The sequence below is a fragment of the Macrotis lagotis genome, chromosome 1 (genome assembly GCF_037893015.1).
Source record: "Macrotis lagotis isolate mMagLag1 chromosome 1, bilby.v1.9.chrom.fasta, whole genome shotgun sequence".
Taxonomy (NCBI): Eukaryota; Metazoa; Chordata; class Mammalia; order Peramelemorphia; family Peramelidae; genus Macrotis; species Macrotis lagotis.
Genome location: NC_133658.1, coordinates 435,657,672 through 435,683,070, shown reverse-complemented (window position 1 = coordinate 435,683,070; position 25,399 = coordinate 435,657,672). Strand labels below are relative to the sequence as shown.

Below are 25,399 nucleotides of genomic sequence, written 5' to 3'. Positions count from 1 at the left end.
TCTCTTGATGCCATTCTTCTGAACCATGTCTTCAAGTCTATGCAGGTGATACCTCAAGCTCTTCCAGAACTTTGCTTTTGAATTCATATTCAACATCTCTAGGTGGATGTTCTGGTAGTACTTTAAAACATTCTAAGTTGAAATCATCATCATCTACTCAGAAGCTGATCCTCCCCTTACATTTTCTGTTTCTGTTGTGGGTATACCCATCCTTCCAGTCTCATTATCTCAGAGTCATTTTTGACTCCTGTTCCCCTTCACTACACATAACCAAAACAGTCTTCCAAATATTTTGGCTAGGCTCACCTCTAAACACTAACTCTAAACTCCAACTACAATCATGATGGACCTCAACTCTTCTCCTAGACACTAGAACTACCTCCTGATTGCTTTTTTCTGCCTCCCATCTTCCTTATGGGCTCCTCAGATGTCAGTCTTCTATTAAGAAACTTGGAGTGGTTCTTCAACACCTATTGCATAATTTCAGTCCTTGAATTCAAGGCTTTGTACTCTACCTTTTCCAGTCATATATCCTTACTCTCCCCTTGATATATTCTGTGTAAACTAGATTATCCTTCATTTACCTACTCCTCCAATATTCTCCCATATTCCTTTGTTTACACTGTCTCTCCCTTCAATTATTTGTTAAATACTTATTTGATTAATATTTAGAAAAGAATCTCCCCACATCTGGTTATTGAAATCCCTTCACTCAAAGCCTGAGATGCCATCTCTTCCTCAGAGCCTTCCTTGCCCCTCCTTCCCCCTCATTCCAATTGAAAGGGATCTCTCCTTCCTCAAATTTCTCATCATGCTTTGTCTGAACCTCTCCTTTACTCTCATCAGTACCTCCCTTGTATCACAGTATTTTGGAAACAATTTCCCCATCCTCTCCATGTGCTCCTTGAGATCAAAGTCTCTACCACATCTTTGAATCCCTCACACAGGTCCCTAAAGATAGCAGGTCTTTGAGGAATGTTTAATGGTTTTTAAACTAATAGTTGATATTGACATAGTATGCTTAAAGGTTTGCAATGCACTTCATAAATATTATTTCATTTGATTTTTAATAGTCACTCCATGAGAAATGTACTACAAAATCCCCTCTTATAATTGAGGAAATAAAAGTTTAAAGAAAATGAGTTTGCCCATGTTTATACAGCTAGAGTCAAGGGCAGGATGAGTTTTTCCCTTACTTCAAATCAGGCCATCTTTTCATTATTCCAACTAAAGTGAAAAGAAAAATTAGAGGCATGGACTGGGGCTACAATCATCACAAAGGATAAAAAGGGGGGGGGATGGGTCAATTCATTTAGAAATAGAAATCTGAGTTAATTAAAAACTTAATGACTTGGGGCAGCTAGGTGGTGCAGTGGATAGAGCACTGGCCCTGAAGTTAGGAGTACCTGAGTTCAAATCCAGCCTCAGACACTTAATAATTACCTAGCTGTGTGGCCTTGGGCAAGCCACTTAACCCCATTTGCCTTGCAAAAAAAAAAAATCCTAAAACTTAATAACTCAAAGTATTGTATAGTTAAAGAGTCAGATCCCATGGGTTAGAAAAGTCCATAGGAGAAGGATCATTTGGAAGAAGATTAAGGAGAGAAGTCTAACATGGTGGTCAGTATCAGGCCTCCCTCACTGCTAACATGCTCTGATCCTCTCCTGATCCCTTAGAGCCCGTCTGTTCAGTGGTAACACTGATTTCTGCCTCCCCAGAGTTTCATCTCAGCTCCTTCCCCAACACAGAGACTACCAAGTTTGCAGCAACCTAGGACAGGCCATGGTATCTGCCTCCGAGGACCTCCACCTCCTCTTTCTCCATCTCTGAGGCTCAAAAGACCAGAAAAAGACAAACATCTATTGTTCCTGAGATCAAGTCTAACATCCCAGGAGCTGAACCTACAAAGAGCCTTCATCCACTTCCATCCTTTCCAAAAGAAGTGTCATTTTAAAGTGACATAAGTGGGGGTGTAAGGTAAACATATGCTGAGACTCCAGGTCTGGGTGAAGAAATTTACTTTATTTGGAACATGGAGGAAAATGACTCAAGAATCATTCCTAGTCTTTTCAGGAACAGGAGTCAAAGATGAAGTTCAGTGAAATCTAAATATCCTAGAACTGCAATAAACTATTTTGCTGCTCCCCTAGGGATCCTCTAACTAGGACCCACCTTTGGTCTATCTCCTGAGGAGTCCTTGTACATAACTCCTCTTTGGGGGGGGTGATTTAGATATTTGTAACACCATTCAACTTCTATATCTGATCAAATATTTAATTAATTCACCCCTAAAAAACTCCAAGTTTTGTTGAATTTTGAGTCTTTTCTGAGGTTGCCATGGAAGCACCAGACCATGTGATTTTTGCTCCTAATCTATGAGGTCATGTGGGTTCTGATTCTCAAAGCCCCAAAGGCAGGGTCATTGCATCTGGCTTTAGAACCATCTTTAGAACATCTAGGCAGGAGCTAGGTTGTTTAATCCTGGCTAGACAAAAATTTCAAACAGTTCCGATTCACACATTTTCCAGCTGACACTGAAATGACCTGATTTCTATGTCCTCGTGCCCAAGTGGTCCCCCATCTCCCTGCTATAGATAATTAGTTGTCAGCAGATGCTAGCTAGAAGCAACATGGTATCATGGAACCCTAGGTTAATGAGCTGGAAGGGACCATATAGATAGCCCATCAAGGTCAAACCCTGCTTTTTTAATTAGAAACCCTGAAACACAGCTAGGTTCAGTGGTTTGCCTAGGATCCCACATATACCAAATGTGTGGGGCAGGTTGGAAAGATAGGTCTTCCTTCCTGAGTACAGGCATGCTGCCCCCCCCATGGCACTATGCCAACAGGGTCACTGTGCAGCAGCAGAAACCATGAAATCATCTGATATCACTTGGAAAACGGTCTGGCCCTCCATTTGTGATTCCCTCAGGCTGCAGGTATCTCTGTCCTCCATCCTGCTAGTCCTCTCCCTGGGGCAAATCTTCCACCCACACAGTCCTCATTATACCCCAGGACCATACAGTTCAACCTGGGCAGGACAAGACAGCCTAACTTTGACCTCCTTCCTTAAATAATCAGATAGGAAAATGAGGGCAGGCAGGTACCCCCTATGATACCACACCAAGGTCAGAACCAAAGTTTGCCAAGGGAATGATCCTGGTCACTGCAATGGACAGAGAAAGTAGGGAATTAAGTGGGCTGGTGCCATTTACTTACTTTCTCTTATCTTTGTCCCTTCTCAGTGGCTGCTGTGAGGTGGCCTGTAAGGCTTGGGCCTGCATAGCCTCCACAGCTGCCTTCCTCCGGCAGAAGGCAATTTTGTCTTCCTCCAGTTGTCGTCGCTTTTCCTCTACCTTCCGCTTTTCTTCCTGGTGGGTCCTCTTTAAGGTCTCAAATCTCTCATGAAGCTAGAGGGGGAAATCTGCTTATTGGAAGAAATATCCTCCTCCAAAGTACCACTTTGGTTCCTGGGATGCCCCCCTATTCTCTCAAGTTGATTCTTTTGTGAGTCTTAACCTTTATACCCAATTTCTAGGTCCCCACATTGGGTTTCCTAGGATGTAAGAATAAGACAGAAATCTTTGGGGGTTCTCCACCACCCCAACAGTGAATCCTCCTCAGCCAGTCCTCCCTTACTCAAGGACCTTGGACTCATCACTTACCTCCTTTTCCTTCTCCTTCAGTTCCAGTTCTGTCTCCTTCACCTTGTTTACAAACATCTGTCTCATCTCTTCCTCTTTCTTCTGCAGCTCACACAGGAACTCCTTCCTCCTAGTCTCATAGGTTTCCTGGAGACTAAACAGGTCCAGGCATTGGCCAAGGAGAGAGACCCAAGGGGCCAGGTTATAGAAAGGTGGTAGATGAATGGAAGGGAGAATTCTAATATGAAGAGAAGGGTGGGCAGAGAATCGTAGGTTACCAGTGAAATGGAGGATTAGTTAGCTAGTAAAGAAGTAGGGATGACGTGATTGGGGTTGAAGGGGGGCGGGGAAAGGGACTGCAGAAACTATTTTCTAAGGGTCCTACAGCCTGAAACAAAGCACAGACAGACCCAGGAAATCAGCCAAACTTAACAAAACTTACTCTTCTACTGAATGAAGATGGTCAAACCCTCCCCCCCATTGACTGGGGTGATCCAGGACCGTGGTCCCTGAAAAAAGGGGCTGACTAAGAGGATTTTGTTCTACAATGGGAAAAGAGACCTATGTGGGCCAAGCCAGGTATCACCTGATAGGCTTGCTCTCTGCAGCTGTGTCCTGGAAACCCATCTCTTCAAGCTTATGGCGCCGGTACAGTTCATAGTGCCTGCTATGTGTCTGTTCTCGAAGATCCTCCATGTTCACACGGATCAGCATCTCTCGTAGTTTCATAAAGTCACAGTGACTCTCATTCTCCACTGAGGGCATGGGACAGACACAGGCACTCAAAGGGGACAAATGGACAGGCACTCAGGGATTACAGAGCAGACAGATGGGGTACCTGCTGGATGATCATAGGGCAAATAAATGGGGCATGGATGGGGTTAGAGCCCTGTGATAATCCATCCAGTGAGGGAAACACTAACAGTCATAGACTCACAGCACTGCAGAGCTGAAGAGCTCCTTAAAGATTGCCTTTGTCTAACTCTTTCTGTGGAATCTGGGGCCAAGGGTGACACAGTTCATACAAAATCACCCTGTGGAGGCAAGGAGAGGGCTCAAACCTACATTCCCTGACCTAAAGTTTAGAGTCCTTGTTTTCAACACCATACTTCCTTTCCCTTCTACATAGTTGTTCAAGTCTTAAGCAGATAAAAATTAACTGTATCCACTACAAGTAGACTCTTTCATGTTATTCCTAACTTCAAAAATTCCTGGACACCCAGTTTAAGATCATTTAACCAAGAGTTGAAGAAAAACACAATTTGGATTCAAACGATCCACTTTTATGACCATCTTATCTGTTAAGTTTTGTAGTTTTTTCTTCAAACAATTTCCTCTCTCCTTTTTTCTTTCTTAGTCCTAAATATCTAGTCCTAGTCTAAACCTGAAGTGGAAATATACACACACACACACACACACACAAACACACGTACACAAAAACATTTCAAATATTCAAGGGCAAAGGGGCTCAAGGACTGCCACTTTTCCAGACACAAAAATAAAAGGCTTTCGAATATTAAAGAGTAGGTCTTTTTACATATTAAAAATAGCTGACATATATATATATATATATATATATATATATATATATATATTAGATAAATTTTAAAAATACCACATGAACACACATACACATTCTTATTTTGCAAAACAGATGTGCTCCTGAAAAGATGTAAATTCATTTCTGCTAAATGAAACACTTCTCCCCAAACCCACCTTCTTGGCAGCAAGAAGAAGGGTTCCAAAGGTTTGCCACCCTCACTCACCTTGCACAATACCCCAGGGGTACTGCCGAGCTCGAACCAGTTTGTTCCCAACTTTTACCTCATCAGTACTGCCAACCACAGCAAATGGCAGATGGGCCTGAAACAGAGATCAGGATTTAGTGAATATAGAGCACTTAGGTTCTCTGCCTTCCTCTAAAATCCAACTTCCCAAGTTACAAGAAAGATTATACATGGAATTCTAGCTGTGTGTCTCCCTGCTAAGCCACAACAGAGGAATTCTCTGGGGTCAGATGTGAGCATCCATCAGGATCCCTTAAGCCCAGACTTTTAAGCTACACTCTAAGCCTCAGTTTCTCTCTTTGAAACTGGAGGAAAAACCACATGCTGGTAATGCTCAGACCTACCTCTACCCCTCAGGTCCCTACCAACTGAGTATGAATCCTATGTATCCCATGACCTTGGTTTTGACCCAGCTCCAAAGACCAAAAGTTTAACAGTTACAATGTCTCCTAAGAATCCCACCCCTGCTCCTGCAGCAATCCCCAAATCTATGAAGCACAAGGTCCAGCTCACATTCATGACAGCATTGATCTCTGACACTGCTTCATCATCTGTTGGGAACTGGTAGATCTGGACCCCATTTTTGTCCAGCTCGCTCATGATCTTGTTCTTAAACTTGTGCAGTTCACTCTTTGAAATGGTATCAGCTTTGGCAATGATAGGGATAATGTTCACCTGGCAAGGAGAGGTAACAGGTGATTTGAGGATTTAGAGATGTGCTCTGGAAGGCAGCAAAAAGAGTCACTTTCTACCCATTCCTCTGAACATTCTGGGAGCAGCTATAATACCATTATTAGGCAGGGCCAGTAGCTATATAGCTAGGCAAAAATAGAGGGATACAATAACAAAAACATATCAGATCCCCCCAATTACAAAAGAAGTAACTGCCAAAAGAACTGAGAGAAATCATTCTTCTGAGAAATTAACCACCCAAAGGTAGGAACAATTGAGTCCTCTAGTTAAGAGGGCAAAATGACCTTGTAGAACTTCCATGTTCTAAAAGGGAATCCCTCCCCAATTGCCCAGGCAGCTCTACCTTCATAAAAACCCAATATCTCACAGAGTCAGTAGCATATGCAACAGAGCAGAGTGAAAAAAAGAGGCAGACCTGGGACTGTGGGTCCCAAGTTTGAATCTTTGCTCTGTTACTTGCTATCTGGGTGACCTTACAGTCATTTGACAGCTCTGGGACTCAGAGGATCTGTTGACCTTGGTGAACCTGCAATCCCACTTCTCATAGAGGTAAAGGTGATACAAGAACTTTCTTCCACCCAGGGAAAAGCACAAAATGAGGAGGTTCCATTTTTGGTTTTTCACCTTGAGGACTGACATGCACCCTATTTGGAAATTCACTTCCCAGACATTTTGTGTATATGTGGGTGTATGTGTATGGATGTATGTATGTGTTTATACACACACACATATGTTCTTGTTATGGTCAAGTACTCTCATTGTCCTAACACACACATACACACACACACACACACACACACACACACACACGGATCCCTATTTATTCTCTTTCTTTACTTACTAATCTTTTTTACAATGGGATTAGGGACAAACTGAGGGATATTCATGGATAGATAAAAACAAAGAGAGAAAGAAGAGAGCTGAGAAAATGACATGAAGCAAAGGAGAGGCAGTAATGGATTTGGATTTGGGGGAGAAAATGAGAAGCTTTCTGAGAAAGGCTGTTTTAGGCACACAGAAAATAAAATAAATAAATAAAATAAAAGAATAAAGACAGGGAGGGAAAAAGGAGAGCCAGGAAAAGGCAAAAGAAAGTGGTAGATCAATTAAGCATGGATGGATTGAGAAAGAGCATCTGAGAATACTTATTAGAAATGGAACTGACTTGGGGAAGGGTCAGTGGAGAAAAAGACAAAAGGGTCATTCAGTAGCAGAAATTGGAAATAGGAAGAAGATGAATAGTGGAACTATATAAGCAACTGGGTGAGGGACTAGAAAACAGGGCTGAGGAAGATGTCAAGGTCCTCTCCCAAAGTCTCATTTGGGAGGAAATTCATCCAATATCAATGGCAGGTCCTCCAGCTCTGGGAGAACATGTCTGTAATCTGGCCTGGCACCAGATCCAATGGGCAGGAACAGTGGATACTCAGGTAATTCCCTGCATGTGATGTGGGCACTGAAGAACAGGATTGGGGGGGTGTCACCTACCTTGCTGTCCAACTTTTTCATGGTCACCAGGTCCAGAGACTTGAGGGAATGTCCAGTGGGAGTGATGAAATAGAGACAGACATGGATCCTTGTGTCATGATAGTCAAATAGAGAGCGCTGAATCTTTAGCTCCTCCTGCAAGTAGTTTTCAAACTGCGTATCGATGTAGTCAACTATAGGCCTGTAACTACAGACAGACTCCATCAGGCCTAGGGATGGACAAACAAATAGGCCAGGCCAAATCCCAGTAAAAGACCCAGGGACCACATCTGCCTATCACTCAGTTCAATAGTTTAATAGCCTTAGGATATATTGTTCCAGCAGCAGTGGGACCAATGATGCTTTGCCTTAGCTCTAGGATGGAAACCAAAGAGTCTGAGGTCCTATTTCCTCTGCCACTTCATCAAGCCTGCAAGCACAAGGCTCAGCTTGACTCCAGAGAAAGGAAGTGAACTACTGGACTTTGCTATCAGACAGGTGTACCAGAGGGAGTGAAGGCACCTGGTTTGGTTAGGGTTACTCTGCAGGCCAGGTCCAGTTCAAGCTGTCTGCGATCAGTGAGAGAAAAAATCCCTCCCAAGTAGAAGAGATCAGTCACTTAGATATTCACAGCTAGAGTGTCTTCAGGAAATGCTAAAGTTTGATTCAGATCAGACACCACCCTCCTTGAATTACAGGATTTTAGGATTATAAATTTAGAGCTGGAAGGACCTCAGAGGCTAGCTAGACTACCACCTCATTTTACAGGCAGGGAAACTGAGGCCAGAGAAGTTTCATGATATGCCAGTGTCACACAGGTAGAAATGGGCACACCTTGGATTTTGGTCCTGTGTCTCTAATCCAGTATTTTTCCCACTTCACCAGGATGCTGCCTATCAGGCTCAGTTTCTCCATATGCAAAATAAAGTATTTTATGAGCCTGAAGACCTATGTCTAACTCTAAAATTCTATGACTCTCTAAATCTAAGCCCCTCCTCAACCCCGCAAGTGAAGCAAACTTCTGTTGTTCGGACAAATGTCATGGGACTAACAATCCCAGGATTTAAGCCAAATAAAACAGATGACTTTCCCAAGATGGATTTCACAGGTCAAACCTCAATGGATAGTCTATATTGTGATGGACTATAAAGGATTAATTCCCTATGGAAAAATCCTCTAGGACTTTAAATAAGAAAGGTCATAATGAACCAGGTTTAGTCATAGTGAAATTTTGATTCCATGATGTCTGTCAAAAAGGTCAGAAATGGGTAATTCACTGTGAGTAGAATATGGTCAAAGACATTTTCCCCAATTGTCATTGTCCTACTTTGTAAGGAAAAAATCCACAGTTCCTGAGCTGGTGAAACTCATATATCAATTTCTAGAAAGTCAGAATCACATGGAAACTATTTTTTCCATGATACATTTTCAAGAAGAGGACAAAACCTGAATTTTTATGGTTTCATCATATAATCATCTTGACATATTGAAGTTATCCTAAAATTTTCTATCCATCTAAGGATGAACTGTCCTAGATGCAAATCCATGAGACCATAATCAGAAGCTTTGTGTGCAGCTATAGCAGAAAATTCAAATAACTAATCTAATGAATCAGGAGAATGACACCTATATAGTCAAAGCTTGACCATGGTTGACACTGGTTAGTAAAATAACAGGTGATGTGAAGGGGAAGGGGCAGAATTATCAAACATCACACCACTTGCCTCTCATCCTTATTGATCTGGTCTCCAAATCCAACTGCATCCACAATGGTCAACTTGAGGTGCACATTACTCTCCTGGAGATCATAGGTACGTGGCCGAAGGTGTACACAGGTCTCATAGTGTTCAGATTCTTCTGTCTCAAAGACCGTGTTGAAGAGTGTGTTCATTAGTGTAGACTTTCCAATGCCTGTCTCCCCTGGGGAAGCACAGAATGCTGTCAGTAGGAAGAAGGGATTTTTGTTCTCCTAACTCCTAAAGCAGATTTTGGAATTTGGAAAGGTGTATCATCCAGCTCTTGTACTTTGGTAGCTATTTTTTTTATAGCCTTTTTGTCTAGAGATTCAGGAAGCTCTGACTAAAGCTTGAGGGATCTGGGGAGCACGTTGGTCAGATCAGATCAGGGCAGAAGTTGATTTGTGGCAGAAGTCACATGCTCAACTAAACTAAGAATCAGCCTCCCCATTCATTGCTTCCACATGGATAACTTCCCCTTCAAGCTTCAGTAAACTTAGGAATATAAATATTTAAAAAGTAAAAAGCTAAGAATACTCAAGATATGTGTGACACATATGATGTAATATCTGGTGTGTGAAGCACTTACATGTAGCCCAGGCACATGATATTTATCTGTATCATATCTCTGATATCTCCTCCACAGGCCATACACATCAGGGAATAAAACAAGACAGTCACTGTCTAGAGACAAGGAAGGAGGCTCTTCAACTGGGCTAAATCCCTATGACTACCCTGGTTTCTAGCAGCCATCTTCCCCACAGATCATGCATTTATCTTTAAAGTTGAAGGGAAGCAGTGCTGGATGCTTATCTCCTGTAGCCATACTCTTCTCACCCCAAAGAGTACAATGCCCAGTTTGAGAGGCTGAGACATCCCCCAGAGTCTCTAGATAATGCTCCTCAGCATCTACCCCCACCTCTTCTCTTCACATTGGACAACCCAACCCCAACCATTTGTATCCATATTTCCATATTATAGAAATAACCACTCAGACACTCTGATGGGATTATGAGTCTTAGAGATCCCTACAGAAGACATTTGGCCCATCCCACCATTTTCATGCCTCTAGTTTCTCTAGGTCTTCTGAAGCCTCCTTGAAGAATGTGCTGCCATTCTTTCTTTCTAGCCCAGAAGTTCCTCCATAGTTGAATCTAAATGCCTTTCCCTGATACCTAATACCATCAGTTTTTGGTCTGTTTTCCATAGTTACAATAACTTTCAAAAACTAAGAATTACCAAATCACCTCTCCTAACCTCCTCTAGACTTCTTTTTTCTAGACCAAGGATCATAACTCTTCTCCAGACTCCCTCTATTACCGAGAAATCCAAGTTTATTATTTTGGTAAATCTGAATTCTGAACCCAGCACCACTCTCCAAATTCTCTTCCCTTTGTGACAGTCAAAGTAGCCAATCTAAGAGGCAACCAGGCCTATATCTTCAGTATCCCTAAAGTCAGTTCCTCCAACTGTGGTCCAGAAACTATTTCCTTGCCAGGAAGACTTACCCACACAGAGGATGTTGAAGCTGAAGCCTTGAGAAACGGATTTACTGACCAGCTGATCTGGGAGACTGTCAAAGCCCACATGGCCTCCCAGTGTGAGGGGGCGCATTTCTTCTTTCTGCCAAAAGAGAGAGGTGTCAGGGCTAGATACTTCTGGGTAGGAAGACAGGAAAAGAAAGAGTGACAAGTGAACAAAGACAAGAAAATTCACAGTAAAATCTACTTCACAAAGGACTATAACCCTACCCCTGCCTGTACTTTCGAGGTTCTTGCCATGAGATCCCCTTCTAGATCCAGAAGCTTGGAGGTCACTGTTTTGGACAGAACAAGAACCAGAAGCTGAATTTTGTCCAATAGGGAAAAAGAACAAAGTACTATAAAAATACCATAAAGCAAAAAAGGAGAAAAGGGCTAAGATCAGGGAAGGTTCCTTTATTTGTTTGTTTGTTTAAGATTCCTTAACTTAAATGAACTGAATTCCAACTTGGATGGAAGCTTGCTCTCATGCTCCTGGGATTGGAAAAATGAAAATACAACCCTCTAAAGGACTGTTCCCAGGCTCAGAAGGCCATGTTTTAGTTACTCTTGTCAATGAAAGTGATCCAAACCACTCTTCTTATCCAATGGAAATATATTTCCTCCCTGGGAATCTTGTATCCTAACCACCATCTCTCCTAGTTCCAATACACTTCCAATTCTCCCAGCATTTTCCCTATCCTCAGAGATTAATTTATTGGGAAGGATATTAATAGCAGAAGAGAGATCATTAGTGAAAATAAGCCTACCCATACTTCCTCCAGCTCAAGGGAGGAAGCAAACAGAGGAACTATTGATGGTTGTAACTAGATTGAAAATGTCCCCAGGAACTAGTGTTTCTAGGCAACAGTATCAACCTTAAGGATTTCAGAACAGGTTTTCTAGAGAGAAAAGAAATAGGTGTATGCTTAGCAGAGGAAAGGCCCTAATCTACAATACTAATAGGGGTATGGTAGGAGGAGAAAGAGACTGTATGGCATCTGGCCTTCATAGCATAAAATCAATTAGGGCTTTCATCCTATATACAATAGTCTTAATTTTCTTGTTGTTGTTCAGTTGTTTCAATTGTGTCCAACTCTTCATGACCCATTTGGGGTTTTCTTGGCAAAGATACTGGAGGGGTTTGCCATTTCCTTCTCCAAGTCTACAGTCCTAAAAAAAAAAAAAAGAAAAGAAAAGAAAAAAGAAAAAAAGGCCCTCACTCTGCTGTCCCAGTTATTTAAAATTCTATTTCTCTTCTATCTCTCATGCCAAATGTCTCTTAGGCTTCTACCATAGCCTCCACTTTTAAATCTTCCATTCTCTCCTTAATACTCTCTAGTCTGGCTACTGGCTTCTTTCATTTTCCTGAAAATATTCAAAGATCACCAATGACTTCCTAATGGCTAATTTCTTAGTCCTCCTTGGTCCTTCTACATTATGGTCCTCCTCCTCTTTTCTCAATTACTAAGCTTTCACATCTCCTTTATCATCTCTCCTCCAAATCCAAAAATGTAGATTCCCCAGATCACCTGACATCTCTCTCTCACTCTCTCACAAAACTCAACCATTTTAGACTTTTGAGTCTGTATCACCATCATCTCAAACTCAATATGTCTAGGACAAAATATAATGCTCTCCAGCAAAAATGAGCCTCTTGTCAGTAAGTTCTGTTAATGGTACCACCTACTGCCATTCTCACATGTGTCCCTTCCTATCTCCAAATATACCATGTAATCCAGCACTTCACAACTCACACCTGGATTATTGCAATGGCCTCCCACCTATTTTCTCTGCTTTTATTATCTCCTTACTCCCAATTCTACCTCTATTAAAATCAATTCTCCAAATGAACAACCTTAAATCATAAAATGTCCTCCTTAAAAAATCTTCAGTGGTTCTGTAGCTTTTCTTTTAAATGGAGAAGCTAAAAATGTCCAGAATTAAAGACGTGTTATGTTTGCACAGATGGCTGCTGTGTTTGTTCATCCTCCTTCTTCCAAGGGTGACACAATCGGGACATGATCTAACGTCCTGTAGTTCAGCCAAAACCCAAGAAGCCAGCTGTACTGAGAACCCTCCCCGCCCCTCTCTGCATCCCTCACTAATCCTCCCCTCTTCCAACTCCCTTCACTACTCCTCACCTCCCAATCACTAAGCAATGAATGAAAGGAAAGAGAGATGTTTTTGTCCCTCTGGGTCCTCACTCATAGACCCTGAACCCTGAGTTCAGCCATCATCACAAAAGGCACTCTCAGAGCCCCAATATCCAATTTTGGCATGGTATCCCAATTCTATAAATGGCTTGGCTGGTACCAGACTTTATAGACAACATAATAGTAACATGTTGACAAGGGGCTGCTATATTCAAATGGGGATAGCCTCAGTGGCACACTAAATTGGAATGGGCTTAGAATCAGGAAGACATCTTCAAGAGTTCATATCCAGCCTAAAACTTCCTAGTTGTATGATCCTAAGTAAGTCACTTAACCCTGTTTGCCTCAGTTTCCTCATTTGTAAAATGAGTGCTGGAAATGGAAATGGCAAACTATTCCAGTACTCTTGCCAAGAAAATCCCAAAAGGGGTCATGGAGAATCAAAAAAAACCTGAAACAACTCAACAATATAACAAGTGATAACAATTTATAATGCATACATCAATCAGGGTTAAGGACTTGGGACAAGTTCAGTTCAGACTTAGGAGTCAGTCCATAGCTATATTTAAGAACATTCTATAGTCAAGGGTCAGATCCTTAGCATCATTATCTAAAGTTTAGACTGATCAGCCTTCACATAAGAAACAAAAACATCAATAGCCCTTGCAAAGAAACTGCTCTATATAAGCCAAAGGCTTTGCTAATGCAAGTTGGCTTCTATGGAATTCTAGATACTCTTTAGAACTGATGATATGGACAAATCAAAGGTTTCCCCTTTTCCCAGCCCTTACAACTATACCAGTAGTATAAATCTGCAGTGGCAGAATGCCTCCTGGCATTCCTTGGTTCCTAATGCTACTTGACTCCTCGAGTTCATCTAGGTACTGGTTCTCTTCTGTTGTTGCAACTATGCTACAAATCCTATTCTGGTATCTGTTTTTCACATACCTTTCATATTCCTGCCTGCTATATTCTGAAGACTGACTTTAAGAATAGGGTTTTCCCAGGATGTTAAGGGCAAAGTCCCTGACACAAGCTACCTATCTGACCCTTGACAAATCCTTTTTGGGTTTCAGCCTCCTAAAACAAAGGCATTGGATTGTCTCATATTTCCTTCCCAGCCCTCTATAGCTATAATCCTATTAAAAGGCATAACATATAAATGTAGAAATAAGGCACATGGGATAGTTAATCAGAAGTGTATGTAAAACTACCCAGTCCCAAAATGAATAGTGCCAAAGATTTTCAATATAATGCTGAACTAAGGTATCAGACCTAGTTTGGACCACTACCTTTACCAGGCCTACAACTTCCAACAGCTAACTGGCAGCCTCATCATCCCTAAACATTTTCCCTCCAAATCTGGTATTTCCCAACTGAGTGTTGTAATAAAGCCCTCTACTCCATTTTATACCACTTAACTCACTCTTAGTCAATAAGTTAGCATCCTGATTCCACAGTAGATTTTTGGTGTTTCAGCCACTTACCTAAATAATCATTAGATTGTAAGCTCCTCAAGGGCAGGGACTATCTTTTGCCTCTTTCTGTATCCCCAGCACTTAGCCTGATGGGTAAGTCCTTAATAAATGTTTAGTGACTGATTGATTGGCTGATCTAGATATTTCCCCTTCCTCTATTTACAGTAGGGAATGGGATAGAATGAATCACTGAATACGATTAAAGTTCTTACCTCAAATTAGACCTTACAAGGTTTACAGAAACCAGCCTTCCCTTGCATTCTAGAACAAATGTTCATTGGACCTCTTGACCAGAGTTCATAACTCTGATTGCCCCAAAGGCTGGCCAGACGTACCCAAGCACCCTGGTTACCCATCAGGTTCCTCCTCCAATGAGAGTTACATCATCCCATCATCTGAATGACTACTACCCCAGGTAGTAGTCACTTCTTGAAATTCCTTTGAATATTGCTTTTATTTACTTAGTTGGGTACATGTTATATCTTAACCCACTTGCCTCCCACAGTCAAGTGTCAGTTCTTTGAGGACAAGGACTATTTATTGTTTACCATGCCTAGCTGAATAGATAGGCATGAATTGATATGCCTCTTTCTTATTCCTGCCTGCTATACTCTGAAGACTTGACTACAAGAATAGGTACTAAATAGCTATTGAGTAGATATTTGGTGAATCAACTGAAGACCAAAAAAGGAAGCAGCAATCATAGCCAAGTTCATCCACTTCCCCCCAATATATGTGGTTTCATAAGCCTGACACACAAGTTAAGAGGAAGATGAGGGCTAGAGAGATTCAGTGATGATCACAGCAAGCAGCTCAACAGAAATTCAAAAACAAATCCCAAGTTTCTCTTGGCCCTTTTGCTCCCAGTGTCTGGAAGTTCTCTCTCAAGTCTCTGGATAGCCTTAGTCACTTTCCTAATGCTATTCCTTAGCTGTGGCCCTGCAAAGTCATTCCACCCAGTCCTGACCTCAGTAGGAGAGCCATTAGCCAGTGAACTCACAGAATGAAACAGAACTCTTCCCTAGGCTCTGGGAAGAACTCCAAGTGTTTTCCCAGTCTGCCTAGACTCTAATCCCAAATTTCCCAAGCCAGTTAGAGAAATTAATTCTAGGGTTATCCAACTCAGGTTAGAGCTACCATGAGAGCATGTGTCACTGGATAGCTAATGAATGAGTTTGTAAGGTTTGTAAGGTTCTAATAATCTACAAAGGAGTCAAAAACTAGTTAGTGCTGATCTTTCTTCAAAGGACAACAAACTAGACCAACTTCCTAAAAAGGCCATAACAAGGTCCAGGGTAAAAAAGGTCAACTTGCTTCAGCATGCTCTTTTATCTTCGTTGGGGATAAACAAATTATCTTGCTGTATGTTACATCCTTTTCCTAAGCATTCAAATAGAATTTGCATTTTATTAATTTGCAGTAAAAAAATAACTAAAATTTGTATCAGGAAGAAAAAAGCTTATGTCTGTACATAATCTTACTGGAGCTTCACAACAGCCCTGTGTGAAGACTGGATAATAGGCACTACTATCTGCATTTTACAGATGAGGAAACTGAGGGTTAATTGACTTGTACATGGTTTCATAGCTAGTAAATGACAAAGGTGAAATTTGATCTAGTTCTTCCTAACTTCAAGTCCAGAATTTTACCCACTATTTTCACACTGACTCTTTTTAAAAGGCATTTTTAAGTTGATTCTATATGCACAGTTCCATTTCCCTAGTTTGAGGTGTAGGTTAGCCTCTGAGATACCTTCTTATTCTGAGATTCTCTAACCTCTGCTGAATGACCTCTAATTAGTGGGACTCTTTACCTCCCTAGGCACCCCTCCTACTTTTTTTTCATTATGTTGAGCTTAAATCTTCCTCTACATAACTTCCACTTTTGCTCCAAATTCTATCTTTTAGGTCCAAACAGAAAGTCTAATCCTTCTTCCACATGACAGCCCTTCAAATCCTTGCATCAGATCCCCCCAAAACTTCCCATTTCCGGGCTATATATGCCATTCCTCAATGATTCCTCAAGTGATAAAGTCTTCAGAGCCCTTTACCAATCACTGCAGCCCTCTTATGGATGGCCTCCAGTTTATTAATGTCCTTAAAATGCAGCACCCAGAATACTCTATATACAGTCTGAGAAGAGTACAGGCCAGCAGGACAGTCATCTCCCTTGTTCTGGACACCCTACCTCTATTTAATGGAGTCTAAGTTTTTCTAGCTACCCCATACCACCACTGACTCAAACTTGCAGTCCACTAAAAGTCCCACTCCTTTTCATGTGAACAGCTGACCAGCCTCCATTCCTCCATTTGACAATAAGGGATATCTTGAAATACTCTTGCTCCCCACAGTCTGCCCAGAGTGACAAATAGGATTTTCTAGGGAAGTGGATGATGGCTCAACAAATTATATTCAGTTACCAATAATAAAGAACCTCCTACATGTAAGGCTTTGCTAGGTGCTATTCACAATAATTATGCTGCCTGCTTCACTTCAGGTTAAAAAATGAAGTGAATGTGGTCCATGTTTCTACCCCCCCCTTAAGAGTTTCTCTTTTGGGTTCTCACAGTCCCTGCCTAGACAAGGTATCTGTTACACACAGAGTTATGCAGGAACTGCTGTAATTTTGAGGTTTTTTCGAGATCTATGAATAATGGCCCAGTTTGGAGCTGGAAAGATGATGAAGAAACCTTTAGTCCTATGGGTCAGAAAACCAATATTCTCACAACTCAACAGAAGGGTGGGCTATCACGAACACCTTAAAGCCACAGGTCACAGTTCAGGTGTCACCACAAAAGGGAAATCCTTGTCTGGCTCTCCTTTGCCCATGTCCAATTGGCCAGTGATGGCAACCTGAATTCTAGTGGACAAAATAGATCTGTCTCTTCCAAGTCCGCCATGAAAGTTTTTAGACCTGAATTAATGTGGTGGGTATGAAAATAACTAGATTTTATCAAAAGCCCTATATGAAGCAAGTTTTCCCTCATTCCTGGATAGCAGAACATAGGGCAGAGCTTCTCCTTCAACACTAAGAAATGGCCAAAAGGACAGGGTACTCCCCCCCAGGTTCTTTCCCATATTCTGACCCCCTCCACCAAGGTCCTGGGGCATACAAGTACATATAAATAGACCTACTGGATTCCCTGAAGTTTTCTGTTTCCCTCCAGGTTTCTCTGACCAGGGGCTGATCCTCTGCAGCAGTTGTTCTCCATGCCAGGGGTGCACTCAAGAAGTGATGGAAGAGGGGTGTGATGCTAATTTCTCAGTGTGCCACACTAGCTAGTAGATTAGTGTGAGAGGGCAGAGGTCTCAAAGTGAGATGGGTCCAGTCCACTTGACCACTGTTCACCCTGAGGGCTCCCATGACTTTCAACTGAGCAACAGCACCATCAGCCAAGAAAAAGTGGGTCTTAAACATGCTCCAGCATGAGTCTTAGCTATTCTGACATTCCCAAGTGTATCCTCCCCCACTCAGCTCTGGGCCTCTACCCAAAGACTGGGTCTGACAAAACTGAGCATAATGAGGCTCCCATCCTGATAGGGATCAGCACAGAAAGGATTGAATTTGATGGGGTATCATCATAAAATGGATTCAGGATGACAGAATCTGGACTTAGTGATACCTAAATTGATGAGTTAGGTCTAGTGTGATAGAACCAACCAGTACAGGACAGCACCCAGACTGAATATTCTTTAGGGCTGAAAAGTAAAACATTTAACTAAGTAAATACTACACAGAACACCAGGAGAATTGTAGCTATTCATATAGAGTACTTGCCTGCACTATAAGAGATTCTTCTTTTCATGTTTTGGCTCTCTATTATCAGGGAAGTATATCTGCAGGGTTCAAAATAGAAGATCTATAAAGTCTCTGACATGTCTGCTTTCTGTCATATCACCCTATCACCCATCCTGAATCAGTATGCTTTCCACTGAGTAGCTCTATGGCCCAGGACTCTGGGCTCCTTCCTTGGCAGTGGTATCTAATAAAATCAGATTCCCCTTCCTCACCCCCAAAACCCCTGAGAACTCCCCCTTTTCTCTAGAATAGGGAGAGCTGAGAGGCTCAAAAAGAAAAGTCATCTCTTCCAAGGGGACCTTGAGGAATGAAACATTCAGTCATTTGAGTCGTGGGAGTAATTCTAGAACAAGGCATTTTAGATGCCTTGATTTCCATTAATAACTCCAACTATTTGTTTATATTCCACTGGCTGGTCTAATCATCTGCCTAAGGGAAAGGTCCCAAGGGGGACCCACGGGGCAACAAAGGAGAAGAGAGGCTGGGAATGCTCAAGGCATTTTAGAAATAGGGCAACCCTTAGACCCTTTCCTCTGTAGTTTTGCAGCTGCTCCCTATTCCAATGGACTGGACTTGGGCCATGGAGGGGCTTGTTTTAGTTACTGCTCAAAACATACACTTAGGCCCTGATCCCAGACTCAGATCCTCAACTCTGCCTCCTTCCTGTCCATCATTCTTCAATTTGACCAGGCCCTGTTGATTTCTCTTTTGCAGTATCTTTCATTTCTTCCTTGCTTTCCATTCTCCCTTTTGCCCCACTATGGTCAGCTGGAAGGCCCTCAACATTTTACACTTGGATAACCCAAAAGTTTAACAGTCCCCTTTTTGTGAACCCTAGGTTTCACTTTGTTCCCAGCCTCCTCCAATTCATGTCACATTTGCTATAAGAATAGTTACTTAGTTAACAACCATTTCATTGTCATTTTCCCAATCAAAAGCTTAATAGCTCCCCACTGGCTATCACACCTGGTAGAAATACTTCTCTATTTTATTCTCTAGGCCATAATTTATTGAGCCAGGAAGCCTCATACTCTCATGTGGGTCATTTGCTCACTCCAGTGTTGGTCCTTGGACATGCCTTGCTCATTCCCACCTTTCTTTTGTTAACTTTGCTCTCCCTGCTCAAAATGCCTTCTTTGTTCATCTCCAATTACCCATCTGTCAAGACCCAGGTCAAGGTACTGGAGTACTGGATCTGAAGTCACAAGTCCAGTCTCTCCACCTCCCAACCACTCTGGACAACTTACTTCACACCTCTCTGGTAGCTGGACTAGATTTTCTTCAAGGGCCCCTCCAACTGCAAAGTCTAAGTTTGGCCTCCTGCATGACTCTGCCCCCCTATACTGATCTCTCCCTTCTCTAAATGTCTACTTTAAGTCTAATCTCATTCAATTAGAGTTCAAATTGAAGTCAAAGACTCCTCTTTGTCTCATATTTCCACTTCATCTAGGCTGCTGGCTAATATCAGTAACAACAATAATAACTGCTGGCATTTATACAATGCTTTAAGGTTTGCAAATTTCTCTATCTATGTTAATTCACACGATCCTGACAACAACCCTATGAGATAGGTTCTATTATTCTCATTATCTAACTAATATTATTATCTTCAGTTTATAGATGAGGAAATTAAGGCTGACTTGTCCAAGGACACAGGATTTGAACTCAAATCTTTGCATACTTTAATCAGTACACAGCCCAGCTGATCTGCTTAGTCCTATGTTCATTTATAACCAATCCCACCCATCAATTCTTTTAGAGGGAGCCAGCATGGGGAATATACTCCAGATAGGGTAGGACAGAATAGAACAGTCTTTGCTTTTCTTGAAGCTCACCCCTGAAGCACTAGGTCCTCTCTTAAAAACAATGATCCCTCACATTTGAATGCCACTTCTGATCCTCATTCGAGTCCTGTGAGATAGGAAGAGCAGGTGTTATTATCCCCAAATGACAGATAAACTAAACCACAGTGACTAATTCAGATTATAGGCAGTAAAACTGAAACCCGGTCACCAGCAGCTCAAGGTTTTTGTTGTTGCTTTTTCAAAATAACATAGATTTTGGTTTAGGTTTGTTTGTTTGTTTGTTTGTTTTGGTAGAAAGAGTGGGAAAATTGACTTGCTTTGTCACAGATACCAAAGGACAATTTATTATCATAAGAATTTGAACAACCAAGGAGGAAAACACCAGAGAGGGAAGACAGTGAGCCACCATAGGCAGAGATAAAAGGTAAATAGGGATTGATATGTGGGTCCTCTTTGATGAAAGTGGAGAATAGTTCCCACCTCTCTCCATTCCTTCTTTTCTTCTCCTCCCACTCACAGACTTCTGAGTGAGAACGGGAACTCCAAGAAAACACTGGTGCTTTGGGGAAGTGTTAGGATTACCAGGGCGACAACGGAAGTGGCAGATGGTACTGGGAATAAAGCAGAGATGATTGGGGGGGGCAGGCTGGTGAGGAGAGATGCCAGGCAAGAGGCAGGCATGCCAAAAAAACAGAATTGTTTCCAATCTCTGAACTTTCTCATTTGTCCAACTCAGTTTTCTCTCTTGTCCAGCTCTTAATCATGGACAGGTTCTGTGAAATAGGTAAAAATCTGACAAGTTCTGATACACCTATATCATAAAGTACAAGCTGGTGCAACATGTTACAAAAAAGTCACATTGTGTGAACAGCACAGTACCAGGTATCAAAGAAAGGAGTCAAAAAGATCTCTTCTTTTGACCCCGAAAACAGGATGAGGATGAACTGAGGAGCTGGGCTAAGCAGAGACAACGCTACCTCTTTTACTTCTTCAGAACAAGAAACACCAGTTTCTGATATTCTTAAGGAGCCACTGACCCAAATCCACCATGGCACTAAGGGAAAGAACTGCCCAACAAGGCCCTAAGTTGCCACATCTTCCATAACAAATACCTCCCAACCCCAAGGGCAGCATCCAGTCCAGCTTGCCAAGCAGGGTTTCCTGCCCATCTGTAGGGGTTAATCACAAGGGTGATCTAGAAGGCAGGTCCTAAAGCCACCAGGCTGCCATTTAGAAGAAATGAACATAAATAATAGCCTATTTGCCGGGAATGGGAATGCTTATAAATGCAGTTCAAGGTATTTTTAAGAAACAGTAATTTAACTTCCATCAAAATCCTGTTCCAATGCCTCATTATGATGGTATGGAGGGAACCCTGAATTCTTCTATAAGGTTACTCAAACTTTGAAGGGTCCCTAGTAAGCTGCCAAAGTTCTGAATACTGGCACAGCAATGACCTACCATAGCGAGACAAGCATAGCTAAGTTCAGAGAGGTTCACCATCAGGTCAGCTGCAAAGTGATGCACTGTGGGGACACAGCAGCTCTACTAAGTCATAGTGGGGTTATCATTTACACTCACAAAAATCACATAATCTTGAACCCTGAAGTAATTAGCCTATCATAACCAGCCCTTTGAAGAGGACTAGGAAAGGGGGGGGGGGATAGCCAGAGGAGGGTGAAGTGCATTTTCCAGGATATAATCAGATCTGGTTCTGTTCATCACTGTCAAATGGCCCAAGGTAAGTAGGTATCTGCTCCCCACAAGGTTCATTTTAAAAGAAGTCCATTTCATAAACCAAGGTATTAGAAATACAGGTAACTGATTTGGGTCATAGCTCTTTGTTATGTGACCTTGAATGGGTCATTGCCTTTCTCTAGGTCTTAGTCCTCCCTAGTATCATCTGAAAACACTTTCATGATGGCAATCAGGAAGCCTAAATTCTAGTCTGGGGTCCTTCACTTACTAGCTATGTGATATTGGTCAAGTCACTTCTCTCAACCAGGTCTGTTTCTTCCACTGTAAAAAGAGAAGGAGGAGGAAAGAGGCTAGAAAGAGGCATCAAAAGTACCATCAGCTCTAGAATTCCATCATTCTAAATCCTAGAAAAGTCCTTTCGGGTCACTTTGTTGAGCCACAACCTGGGGATACATCTCATGAATTTTCATTGTGAGGTTGCTAATGACATCACTTACTAGGATGGGAGGGAATGTCTCTGGACATGAATCTGGAGGAAGGGGTAGACAATAGAGGAAAAATACAATCTAATAGAAAATAGAGATTTTGGGGGGTCTTTCACATGTCCCTTTGAGACAATTTTCATACCCATCATTAACTGCATGTATGATATACAATCTAGTAACTGCCTGAATATATTTGCAGATGGAACTAATGGGAACTCTGATCATAGAACAGCTTCAGTTAACACTTTTAAAGGCGGATCAATCACATACAAAAACACAAGTTAGTTCTCATGGCAAAATAGTACTGAATCTGCCATTCACAGCTCCGGGTTACCACTCAGGCTTCATCTGTCGATGAGACCTGACAAGCGCTGGCATTAAAGCCGGGGGTCTGCCTTCCCGTGATTCTGCAAAGTGTCTGGGCAGTCCAGGAACCTTCTGGGTCACAGACACAGACATGCGGTGTCCTCCCTGAACACACTCCATAGACAACAAGGGGAGAGTCCTAAGGAGGCGCTGGCCTCGGTCCAAGACTGGGGGAAGTCTAAGAGAACCTTTCCAGGGCTGGCCGCCCGGGCGGGCCAAGTGCCGGGTTCCAACAGTCCACAACTGGGCGGGGGCTCTGGGAACCCGGTGGACCACACCTTCATTCATTTTGGATCTGGAACATTCACCCGGGGAAGCCGCCCCGGCCCCGGCCCCGGCCCCGGCCCCGGCCCCGGCCCCGGCCCCGGCCCCGGCCCCGGCCCCGGCCCCGGCCCCGGCCCCGGCCCCGGCCCCGGCCCCGGCCCCGGCCCCGGCCCCGGCCCCGGCCCCGGCGGCGCCTCCACCATCCCCACCCACCCATCGGCGGCCGCAGGGCGGCCTCCATCCCGGGGAGCCTCCGGAGGACGGGCAGGGCCGGTTCCGCGGGAGCCCTGTTACCTGGCTGCTTGCTGCCACTCTGAGGGGTGGTTTTGGGGAGCAACCCAAAGCAGGGGGCTCTGGGCTCCCGTCCGCAGTGACACGGGCGGGGGCGCTCCCCGCTAGGGACCCGGGGAAGCCTCCCGGGGCAAGCGGCGTCCAGGGCCGGGCCACTCGCTGCCTCGAGGGTCAGGGGGCATCTCTCGGGGCATCTCTCGCAGCCCCCCGCCTGCCCGCCCCGCCGCCTGGGAGCCGCCCGCGCACAGCCCGCGCCCGGGATGCGCGGCGGCGGCGCCCCCCCGCGAACTCTGCCCCCCGCCCCGCGGCCCCCCGCCTGCCCCTCACCGAGCGGCGCTCCAGCTCCGGAGCCGCCATGGACGGACTCGAGGGAGGCCGGGGGACCGGAACCGCGGGACGGAGCCGGCGCCGGGGCTCGCTCTCCGCTCGGCTCGCTGCGGCTGAATGGATCCAATATGGCCACTTCCTGGAAACTCCCCTCGGAGAGGAGCGGAGGCTGGCGGAGCCGCCCCAGCCCGGGAGAAGCCCAGCTCGGCCGCGCCGCCGGCCTCCGCCCCAGCCCCAGCCCCAGCCCCGGGCGCCGCTCAGCCCGGAGCCCACCCGGGGGCAGCGACTCGGCCGCCCCGCGGGATGCCGGGACTTGTAGTTCCCGCGGCGCGGGGCGGGGCGGAGGGGCAGGGCTTGGGGGAGGCGGGCCGCGGCGCGGGTCCTCTCCGGCCGCGGCGCGGGTCCTCTCCGGCCGCGGCCCGGGTCCTCTCCCGCCGCGGCGCGGGTCCTCTCCGGCCGCGGCGCGGGTCCTCTCCGGCCGCGGCGGCCCGCGCCTCGGGGCTGACAGCCGACTGGGCACAGAGGAAGAACTGAGCCCCAGGGGGAGGCGACGTGCCGGGGCCACTCGAAGGCACAGCCGGTGACGGGCCAAGCCCGGGGGCTCGCCCAGCCTGCTGCCCCTCGCTTCGCATGGGGGGGGGGGGGGCGGCTTGGACCCTGGGGGACTGGAGTCCACGCATGGGCTTCCCTCTGCCCAGTCACAAAAGTGGGAGGCATCACCGAGAACAGCCAGCCCGATGCTGGAATTCCCTACAGGCCATTCCCAGCAAGTAGGAGTGAAGACGTCACTCTTCCCAAGGCTTTGCTCCAGGGAAGGTCTCCGAGCGCCCCAGGGGAGCTTGGCCCATCACTTACTGGTCAAATTCAGGTATGGCCTAAATTTGCCAAAAGCCCCGCAAGAGGGGCGGCTAGGTGGTGCAGTGGATAGAGCACCCGACCTGGAGTCAAGGAGTACCTGAGTTCAAATCCGGCCTCATAATTATCTTAGCCGTGTGGCCTTGGGCAAGCCACTTAACCCCATTGCCTTGCAAAAACCTAAAAAAAAAAAAAAGACAAACCACAGCAGAACTGCAGAGATTCAGCCTATTTCCATTTGAGATCATGGGTTCAATCATGCCCTGGACTGTAACACTCATGAAACCATGATGGCAGGGGACTGGAAACCCCGAGGGTCTCCACCTTGTCATGGGAAGTCCAACAGTCAGCAAACTTTTATTAAGCACTCCCTTTGTGCCAGGAACGCTGCCAGGCACTGGGGATGCAAAAGAAAAACAACAGAAGAGCCCTCCTCTCAAAGATCTCACTGTCCAATAGGGCAGACAACACTGTATGTTCAAAGTAGATATACGGATGAATTGGATGTAATTGACAGATGGCAAGTACTAGAACTAAAGGGATAAGGAAAAACTTCTTGTAGAAGATGCCATTTTATCTGGAGCTTGAAGGGAGCCAGGGAAGCCAGAAAGCAGAGATGGGAGGAGACATGGAGGACAGCCAGAGAAAATGTCCAGTGTCAGGAAATATGGACAGGCTTATTCAAGGAATAGCAGAGAGGCTAGATCACTAAATCTCAAAGTAAATGATGGAGATGGGTTGTCAAGTTATAAGAAAGCTGGAAAGATGGGAGACAGAGGAGGTAATTAAGAACATTAAATAGAGAATTTTAGTTTTTTTTTAATCCTAGAGGTGATAGGGTGTCAAAGGAAACCTTGAGCATTTCATGTTTTTGCTTTAAAGAATGAGGATAAAAGAATAGAAGATACAGGGAGGCAAAGTTTGACTTTTTTTTTTAAAGGAAAACCTACCCAACAGATAGCACTATCCAAAAGTGGACAGCATTCATTTTGAAAACAATCAATGATAAAGTGATTTGCTACCAAATT

The 25,399-nt window shown here is 44.2% G+C and overlaps 1 protein-coding gene across 12 annotated transcripts in view; it reads right to left on the bottom strand.

The window, feature by feature from the left end:
• The window catches only part of SEPTIN8 (septin 8), a 33,438-nt gene extending 9,816 nt beyond the window's left edge, over nt 1-23,622 (bottom strand). Inside the window, exons 1-12 of one of the 12 annotated variants that reach the window (XM_074213252.1) lie at nt 23,517-23,617; nt 20,116-20,191; nt 18,260-18,318; nt 11,080-11,144; nt 10,837-10,951; nt 9,317-9,512; nt 7,614-7,800; nt 5,946-6,107; nt 5,412-5,508; nt 4,232-4,400; nt 3,667-3,799; nt 3,221-3,411 (exon numbers count right to left, since the gene is read on the bottom strand). In XM_074213252.1, the coding sequence (XP_074069353.1) occupies nt 3,221-3,411; nt 3,667-3,799; nt 4,232-4,400; nt 5,412-5,508; nt 5,946-6,107; nt 7,614-7,800; nt 9,317-9,512; nt 10,837-10,951; nt 11,080-11,144; nt 18,260-18,287 (1,343 nt within the window). In that variant the 5' untranslated portion in view covers nt 18,288-18,318; nt 20,116-20,191; nt 23,517-23,617. Of the gene's footprint in view, nt 1-3,220; nt 3,412-3,666; nt 3,800-4,231; nt 4,401-5,411; nt 5,509-5,945; nt 6,108-7,613; nt 7,823-9,316; nt 9,513-10,836; nt 10,952-11,079; nt 12,916-18,259; nt 18,468-20,115; nt 22,039-23,516 lie in introns of those variants that run through there. The other 11 variants (XM_074213256.1, XM_074213254.1, XM_074213260.1 and 8 more) reach the window with 11 other exon arrangements.
• Between the last annotated feature and the right edge of the window lie 1,777 nt (nt 23,623-25,399).